This window comes from Python bivittatus, unplaced genomic scaffold, assembly GCF_059951505.1.
Source record: "Python bivittatus isolate LINGU-HERP-01145 unplaced genomic scaffold, Pbiv_v1 ctg000570_np1212, whole genome shotgun sequence".
Classification (NCBI taxonomy): domain Eukaryota; kingdom Metazoa; phylum Chordata; class Lepidosauria; order Squamata; family Pythonidae; genus Python; species Python bivittatus.
In genome coordinates, this window is record NW_028277097.1 from 23,439,731 (window position 1) to 23,448,581 (window position 8,851).

Here is an 8,851-nt window from a genome sequence, read left to right on the forward strand (position 1 = left end):
GGAAGTCCTTTTAAAAAACAGTCCTGTTTTGGGAAATCCAGATTTATTTTATTTTGGAGTCCAGATGCAAGGCAGCTTCAAACATTTTCAGATTACAAATGATACAGTCCTTTATCAGCCAGTAAAGTCATTATTGGACAAGGACGCGTCACTTCCAGGGGAGGGCCCTTAGCACGAGAAGGGGCAGGCGCTGCTCTCTGCACCCAGGGAAGCCACCGAGACCCGTCCCGCCCCTGCCGGAGACGCGACCAGGATCTGAGCCCCCCATCCCACTTCTTCCAGCAAGGGGTCTACCTGGGCCTGGCAGCTCCCTCCCTGTGCCCAACCCCAACCACCCCCACGCCTCTTTCTTGGAAGGCTGGGGATGCTGGCAACTCTGTTCCCTGCCAGAAGGGAGGAGGGGGCAGATCACCGAAGGGACCCCCAAGCCTGTGGCAAACCAGCCTGCCCCAGCCCCAGCCCCAGCCCCAGCCCCAGCCCCAGCCCCAGCCCCAGCCCAGCAGTGCCCAGGCCCCATCTTGCAGCCTCCGGCTTGCTGTTCCCCCCTTCTCTCCACATTCATTTCCTGCCTCTCTCGGGACTCTGCGAACATCTGCCTAGAGGTAGTTAGCCCTGGGCCCTGGCTCAGCCCTCCCTCCGGCACCAGCACCTGGAGGTCCAGGAATCAACCCTGCCGTCCCTCCAGGGGCAACCCAGCTCGCAAACGCCTTCAGGATGTGTCTGCTCCAGGAAAGGGCCAGGTGCCCTCCTCCCTGCCCTGTCCCCATCCCCGACGCTTCGCCCCCGCCCAAGTTACCCGGGCACCCATCCATGGATCGACTCTGCTCTGCTGCTGCTGGCTGGCTTCAGGCCTCTGCCAGCCTGCTGGGAGGAGAGCAGGAGAAACTCTCCATGGCCTCCAGGACCACCAAAGGCTCAGGGCCACCCGGCCGACGTCAGAGGAAGGACTCCATGCTGCTCCTGCACAGCTGGGCTAGCCTCCGTCTTGAGAGGTCCGCCCTCTGCCTCAGGGACTGCCTTGGCCATGCACCCCCGAATGCTGGCAGATCAACTCCAGCTGGTTTCGCTGTTCCGCCAGCCTCTGCCAGGCCCAGCCTCTCCTCCGCTCCCGAGCCCCACCGCAGTCGCCCACCTCCATGGCGCCGAGACCCCTGCCCGTCCACTAGGCAAGGAGGAAGGTGAGCCGGCCTGGGCAACCCGACCGACGCGCACAAGCCCTCGCCAACTCAGGGCTGCAGCAGGTACTTCTCCTCGTTGCCCCTCTCGTCGGACTCAGACGGAGGACTCTGGTCGGGGCAGGAGGGGGTCCTGCAGGCCTTGCAGAGGATGAGCAGCAGGGCCAGGACGAGGAAGGCAATGACGCCGTTGAAGACGATCGCAATGACAGCCCCGGTGGAGAGGCCAGCCCCCATTGCGGGTCCCCGGCAGGACAGGGGACGATGACCGGGGCGCTCCCGGCAGAGGTGAAGTGTTATGGGCGGTCAGCTGGCGGGGCCCCCACTCCAGATGGGCCCTTCCAAGCAGGTTCAGCGTCACCAGTATTCCCTCCAGAAAACCTCCCAAGCCCCGCCAGGTAAAAGAGAGGCCTCCTTTGCAGCAGGTCCCCTCCAGAGGCCAGGTTGGTTGCCAACCTGTCAAGCCATCCTTAGAAGTGTGGCAAGTCTTCCTTCCCCTGCAGGGTGTGCTGGGGTGGTCCAAGGAGCAAGCACAAGCAGGTCAGGATGGACTGCTGGGGCAGCTTTTCTGCCCCCCTTCCGTCCCAGGGGAGCCCAGACTCACCTGCAAGAAAGGAAAGACTGTTAATTCGGAGGGAGTCTCAACCCAAGCCCAGACCAGCCCGTTAGATGCAGCAGCGATTTGCATCAGGCCGGTTTTGGACATGCCGACATTCTCAGCCAGGTTGAACAGCCTCTGCCTACTAAATCCCAGCAAGTGGCCCCTGGCCCTCACGGGTCTGGCTGAGAGTTGTGCATGTTCCTTGCTGTTGCACCCAGGTCTCCATATGCACAGCTCAGTGCCCTCACATCGAACCCATTTTACACTCTCCACCTGCACGTTGAATCTCAGGAGCTCCCCGTGCAGGAAGGAGACACTGGTACCTGCGCCCTATGCCCAGTGTATGCCCGACGCTTGTCCATTCACCAAAGACCGAAAGAGTCGTCCCGCCCTTGCAGCTTCTCATGGTGAAACCAAACCCCTCCCAAGTCTATGAGCATCACTGGATGAGCCTTGGAGCCCAAAGAGAAGTGCAACTTACTCTGATTTTCGGAGGGAATTCGCCAAAGCCTCAGAGAACATGAGCAAGGACTAGATGACAAATGAACCCGGGACTCTCTGGCACCGATGCCCGTAACCAGCAAGGTCTGTTTCTGGGGAGAGAGCTGCTCCTGCGAAGGGCCTCTGCCAGGCGACCCCAAGGGGCCCAGCTCAGCCGTGCCAGGTCCTCCACGCGCTCGCCAGCACAGAACATCTCCCGGGAAACGTCCGCAGCAGCCGGGCTGCTTCAAGGGGGCCGTTCATGAGACTCTGCTTCACAATTCAGCCTTTGTTCGAAGGCAGAGTCCCTTCCACCCCCCACCCGCCCCTTCCTTCTCTCATTTCAGGAATTTAGTTTAGGGACGCTATGCAACGTTTGCAAAGAAAGCAAAGGCACCCCAGCTTCCTTTAGGACCATCCCCCGCCGTCCCCAGCCAAGGTGGAGGAGCCCATCCGCCCGTGGGCTCGAGGGCCACGGGAAGGCAAGGCAAGGCAAGGCTCGCGGAGGGGCTGAGCTGAACCCCTCCTTGAAAAGGGCTGCTGCAGGCACCCGGAGCCTTGGGGGCCGTCTGGTAGGCGGGGCTGAAATGAGAAGTGGGCAGGGCCAAGCCCGAAGGGGTGGGGACACTGGGCCTCCAGAGCTCGCCCAAAGGCTGGGAAGGCCCCCATCCTTCAGGTGCTTCCGCCTGAGCAGGCAGTTGTAGCTTCTGCTCCAGAGACCCAAGCAGAGTCCCCTGATTAGCAGGCAGTGATAATGCTTAGGATCTGGGGCCGGGGGAGGGTCTTGCAGAGCCCCCAAAGGTGCGTCTCAACTGGAGAGTCATCACCCCAGTCCCAAAGGGAAGGGCACGCGAGAGCAAAGAGAGTCCACTGGAGTTGGGCGGCTAGTCAATTTAAATCAAAGGGTGCAGGGCCAGTGGGATCCGTTTCCCCTCCGCACGTGTCGGGACAGAGAACAGCAGTCATGGCAAAAGGCAGCAGGCCCCAGCCCAGCCCAGCCCAGCCCAGCCCTCCTGGGGGGCCGAGGTCACCCAACAGGCAGAGCCAAACTCAGGCAGAGCCCAACAGGCAGAGCCAAACTCAGCTCCCCCACCCTCTGGCCCCCACAGGCGTTGTGGCGGTGGGAATCTGCTCCCAGCCTTGCTGCGGAGGGAAGACCCCACTTATGGCCGCCTCCCCCATAAGCGATTCCAGGTTGCCGGGTCTCCTTCAGGCTCCTCAAGGGCCCCGCCTGCTTCCTTCCCCGGCTGAGGCCACCAAGGCACGGAAACCTCGGCCTTCATTGGCACCCTGAGGGATGGGGTGGCCTGGGAGGAGCTGAAGGGAGCCCCGCAGCCAGCCCCAGAGAGGGTCTCACTGCTGCATTCTGGGCGGGAAGCCACGGCCGCCCGGCCCAAGCGGGCGCTTCTAGGCAGGTAGCGTCCCCTCCCCCCCCCTTCCCAGGGCAGCTGAAGGGCTTCTTTCGCTCTGGGGGAAGGCGTGAAACAGCACGGAGCTTGCGCCCCCGCCCCGTCCCCGTCCCCGTCCCCGTCAGGAAGTCTGCTGGCCGTTGATAACCTGCTGGGGAAGAGGCGCAGCCAAGTCCTCCCGCAGCACTGCCATAATAAGCCCCGCGGAGAGAGGCACCCGTGAAGGCACCAGGCGCCAAACGTGGCGCGAAGGAGACGGCCGGCTTTCCTGCCCTTCCCTTCGAAGCCCCGGGAGCAGATCAAAGCCGTGTGGTCCCAAGGGAAGTGTGCCAGCGGCTCACCCCAAGCGCCACAGCCCTGAGAACGCCCCCCGGCTGGGCAGCTTCACCTTGGGGCTGGCGGGAAGAGCCCCCTAGTGCAGCAGCATGGGCAGCGGAGCCCAGCCAGGGCGACTCCCTGCGCCTTCGGCCCCAAAGAGTCCCTGTTGCCTGGCTCCCCCGATGGCTGTCCCCAGACGACTTCAGCAGCCAACCCTGGGAATCCCTGGCCTGGGGGCGGGCAGGGGGGTATCCTTCCTCTCTGGATGGCCCGGCTGTGAATTCAAACACGGAGACCGGAGATATGGCCGGATGAACAACGAGGGTCCAAAGGGGGGCAGGAGAGGTCTACACTTAATTTCAGGTTCATCGGTTAAATTGTGCTTTGCCCGCAAAAGTTCTGTCTACTTAGAAGGACCCTAGAAGGGGAAGTGCCTTCTCGCCCTCACGGTCTCCCGAGCCACGGTTGCCACCAAGTAGGACCGGGGACAGAACAGTCCAGGGAGTGGCTTGCTGTCATGCAGCTCCCCGTGACCTGAAATGGGAGGAGGGTCACACATTCGTTCCTTCCTCCACCAGAGACACCCCCAACTCGCCCCGGGGCCCTTCCCACCATCCCCCTTCCCCTCTGCTTTCCGGGAGGCAGGGTGGCTCCCCTGCGCTTCGGCCCAAGCCGTGAGCAGCAGCGAGGCAGCTGGACCGGGAGGAAGGGCCTGGGGGGCCTGGCAAATATCCCCCCCTCTGAAAAACAAGCCTCTGCCCTTCCCCCGCCCAAACGGAGCCTCACCAGCGCGCCCTGTGCCAACTCAGCGGCCGGCCTTGTTTTCAAAGCTGTTCGAGAAAAATGTGGCACCTTCATCTGGATTTCATTACTGGACCCGCCAGGAAGTTTGCAACCAAGCGCGGTTCGGATTGCACAGCCGGGCGGTGTTCCGGCCACCGTCCCCTGATGCTGCTGCCGCCTGCTTTACTGCAATATAGATTTTTTCCTGCCAGGAAGGTACGTGCTGCAGAGAATGCCCTTCCCGGCACAGGGCCTGCCTCCTTCCGCCTGTCTCTGCGGTCCTCGGACGGGGCACAGGTGCCCCAGGTCCCGTCACCCAATGTCTGGTGGGACCCGGGAGACCTGCACCTTCCCCATGGAACTGCACTTCCCCTGCGGCTCAGATGGCCCCGGTCCTGCCTCCCTGTTGGAAGGCTCTGAAGACCCGGGTTCCGCCCAGGGGCTGGATCAGCAACCTCTGGGCCCATCTGGACTGTCTGACGGTGCCCCTGCGGGCAACAGATGGAGTCTTTGGCCAGGGGGCCTCCGTAGCAGCCTTTCCTGGGACCAGAGGACCTTGCAACAGTGACTCACACCCTCTTCGCCACGCATCTAGACTACTGCACGGCACTCTACCTGGGGCCCCCTTCAAAACTGTCAAGAAGCTTCAGCTGGCGGGCAGCCATTGAGGAGAGCAGGTAAAACCTACACTGTGGGCCCTGCGCTGGCTGCCTAGGGCAGTGTTTCTCAACCTCGGCCACTTGAAGACACGTGGACTTTGACACCCAGAATTCCCCAGCCAGCATTTCTGAGAGTCGAAGTCCACGCATCTTCAGGTGGCCAAAGTTGAGAAACAATGGTCTAGTGGCTCCCCGGTGCAGTCCAAAGTGTTGGCTTTAACCTCTACAGCCCTTCACGGCTGGCACCGGGCAACCTGGCCTCCGCACTGGCAGAAAGAAGCAGCTGATCGCCCCTCATCAATGCTCAGAGGTGCTCTTTTTCTGTGATGGCCCCGATCCCCTCAAACGGCCTCCCGCGTGAGCCTGGATCAGCTCCTACCTTGGCCGCTTTCAGGAAGAGACCGAAGACCGAATTTCTCTGGAGGGCATTTGGTTGCAAAACCCCGGGGGATTGGAAAGTTTTTTGGGGGGGGGGGGTTGGGTGGCTCACGGTGGCCTTTCGGTCTGTGCTTTTATTGTATTTATAAGCCACTGAGAGATGCTAGACTGCCATGGGATGGAAAACCAATAAATAAAGACAATTTATCAAGCTGTCGGGTCTTTGGGGGTTATTATTTGCTGTTTTTAAAGTCACATGTTGATGGCAGCACTATAAATGGATTAAATCAGGGATATCCTGTATCAAGAGTCATGATTAAATTACGTCCTTCCAGAATTCAGTACGGTCCAGGCCACGAACCTGGGAAAATGAGAAACGCTCAGCTAGCCGTGAGCATCGACGCCTCTCGGGCCAGGCCGGGCCGGGCCGGACCTTCCGACAAGGGCTGAGCCCGCCTGACTTCTGGCCGGCCGGCCGCCAAACCAGGGTTTCTCTCCACCCGTTTGGAAGCGAGTTCCCTGCACCGACGTTCCGCCAACCTTTCCTGAAGAAGATCTCGCAAATACCCGCGCCTGGAGCCACTTGTGGCTCTCACCAAGAAGTGCGTTTTTCGGGCCCCCGACAGCCATCTGGGGCGCACTGGGGTGCTATGAGGGAAGAAGGGGGGTGTCCTGCTGCACAGGTTCTTGCTTGCTCCCCTCACCCAGGCTGTCACCTGGAACTTAAAAAAAAAGCGGGGAGATCTACCTGCGCAGAGGGCAGGCCAGGGGATTGCTTGTGGACTAGCGACTTGCGGGGGTCATTTGCGTGGCTGAGGAGCCGCTTTAGAAAAGCGCGGGCCCCCAAGGGCCCCTCTGCCGGCTCCGCAAGGGGGACGCGCCTTCTGCGCGCGCCACGCGAGGCGGGGGCCGCACGAGGGGGCTCCCGCCCCGGGCGCAGTTCGGGGCAGAGTTCCCGAAAGGCCCGGAGACAGGTGGGCCCCCGGGCCCCGGGGTCGGAGGGGTGCGGCCCGGCCCGGCCCTCGCTCGCCGCTCACCGCCCTCGGAGGGCGCCCTCCGGGCCAGCGCGGGATGGGAGACCACGAGGAACTCCCGGCCGGAAGCGCCCCAGAGCAACCCTCTCCAAAGGGTCCCCGAAGCAGCGCGGGGGGAGGGGGTCGCAGGGCGCTCTCGGCGCAAGGCGCCCCCCCCCCGCTTCTGCTTTCCCAGCCGAGAAACTTGGCGCAACTTTGAGCCCCCCGCCCCGCCCCGCGCCGCCACGGGAGCGCCCTCCCCGGAGCCGCCCGCCCGCCCGCCCGCCGGTCCCCGCGCCGCCCGCGCCAGGGGCGTCCAGCCGGGAGGGCGCGATCCGCCGGGCGCCGCCGCCGCCCGCCCCCTGCACTCGCTCAGAGGCACTCTCGCCGCTCCCCGCCTACTTACGGGAGCGAGGCCGCCGCCGCCGCCGCCGCCGCCGCCGCCGCCGCGCCTCGCCGCCTAGCCTCGCCGGGCCGGGCTGGGCTGGGCTGGGGCCGGGGGCGCTGCCGCTCCCCGCCCCTGCGCGCCATTGGCTGCGGGCGGGCCCGGGGAGCGCGCATTGCCCGCCCCGCCCCGCCGCGCCCCGCCCCGCCGCGCCCCGCCCCGCCGCGCCCCGCCCCGCCGCGCCCCGCCCCGCCGCCTGCACGTGAGCCGCCGCCGCCGGGTCGTGCGGACGCGCCGGGGGAGCCGCGGCGCCGGGGCCGGGGCGCGGGACCGCGGGACGCCTTCCGCAGGCGCGTGGCGCAGCGCCGGCCGCTCTCCTGCGCGCGCCCCCGGAGCCGGATTTCCCGGGCAGCGTGCCTCGGAGCATGTGCAGAGGGCCGGCGGGCCGGGGGAGGCGGCGGGGGTCCTCCCGCCCGGGCCGCCGCGGCTCTTCGCTCGTTCGCGGAGCGGGGGACCGGCGAACCGGCACGGCCCCGGCCGCGGAGCGTGGGCCGCCCCCCCGGCCCCCTCGGCCGCGCCGGGCGATGAGGTTGCGCGGCCCGGCTACCCGGCCCTGGCGGTCCCCCCCGAGCGCAGCCCGCTCAGCCGCCGGGGGCTCGGTCGCGAGGCCCGTGAGAAAAGGAGGGGCATCTTGACTTTTTTGACCCCTGGAGGGGGGAGGGGGTCCCGGAAGTGGCCCTGGAACGAGGGAAAGGCTTCGCCGGGAGGAAGCGCTGCGGCTGGCGGGACGAGGACCCTGCCTTCTTGGGGAGGGGGCCAGCCTAGCCTAGCCTAGCCGCAGGACGACCCCTTTTCTGGGGTCGCGGCGCCTCGAACCCGGACTGTCCGGATGGGCTGGGCTCATCCAGCATGCTCGGCCCAGGCCGAAGTAAGCCAGGTTCGCCCTTGGCAAGTTGAGCAGGTGCAAACGCAGCTGGCAGGTGCTTAGCTGACCCGGCTAAGCGGGTGGGCGAACGGGGGATGGTTTCCGTCCTGTGGACGCTGAGAAGCCGGGAGGACGGCCGGCTTGTTCCTTTCGAGCGATGCCAGGCGCTCCCTTCGGTGTCCCACCGAAAACGGCCGGCCGACGGGTCCCGGGGTGGAGGGGCCGATGGCGCGGAGGGGAGCCTGTTTCGCCTCCCAGGAGTGATGGCGTTGGAAACATCTGCCCACCCAAACCCGCAGCCTACACGGAAGCCCGGCAGTTGCCGGCGGCTCTCCGGAGACGGAAGGGCCCCTCGGCAGGGCGGCTCTTGCTTTGGGCTCGGGCTTCCTGACCAGCGGGCCACACCACGCCTGGCATCCCTGCCCCGCATCCAGCGGGCCCAATTCTGTGCCAGGGCTGCGGTCTTGCGCAAGAAGAGCAGGCCCAGGATGGCAGGATCACTGCTGGGAGGAGCCAGGTGGCCCCTCATGAAATGCGGTTGCCAGCAAAGATGCCACCCGCTCCTCCCACTTTCTGCCGCAGGCGGCCGTCCTGGCTCTCCTCCTCAAGGCCCCCGGAGCAGAGGGAGGGTCCTGGTAGTCGGGCCCGGAGCGAGACCTCCCTGCAGGAGGAAGCAGCAGAAGCAGGGCAGGAGGCGCTGCTGTTCTGGGAAGAAAGGGGAGGTG

The 8,851-nt window shown here is 65.0% G+C and overlaps 1 protein-coding gene across 1 annotated transcript; it reads right to left on the reverse strand.

Moving 5' to 3' along the window:
* Positions 1 to 33: 33 nt before the first annotated feature.
* Positions 34 to 7,362, reverse strand: ENHO (energy homeostasis associated). The gene is made up of 2 exons (XM_088152829.1): positions 7,223 to 7,362; positions 34 to 1,779 (listed from the first exon to the last, which is right to left on the reverse strand). The coding sequence occupies exon 2, from the start codon at positions 1,410 to 1,412 to the stop codon at positions 1,227 to 1,229; it is 186 nt and encodes a 61-aa protein (XP_088008955.1). The 5' UTR covers positions 1,413 to 1,779; positions 7,223 to 7,362; the 3' UTR covers positions 34 to 1,226.
* Positions 7,363 to 8,851: the final 1,489 nt, after the last annotated feature.

Coding starts and splice junctions, on each gene's coding strand:
- ENHO (XM_088152829.1), bottom strand. CDS start 1,412: ATGGGGGCTGGCCTCTCCACCGGGGCTGTCATTGCGATCGTCTTCAAC.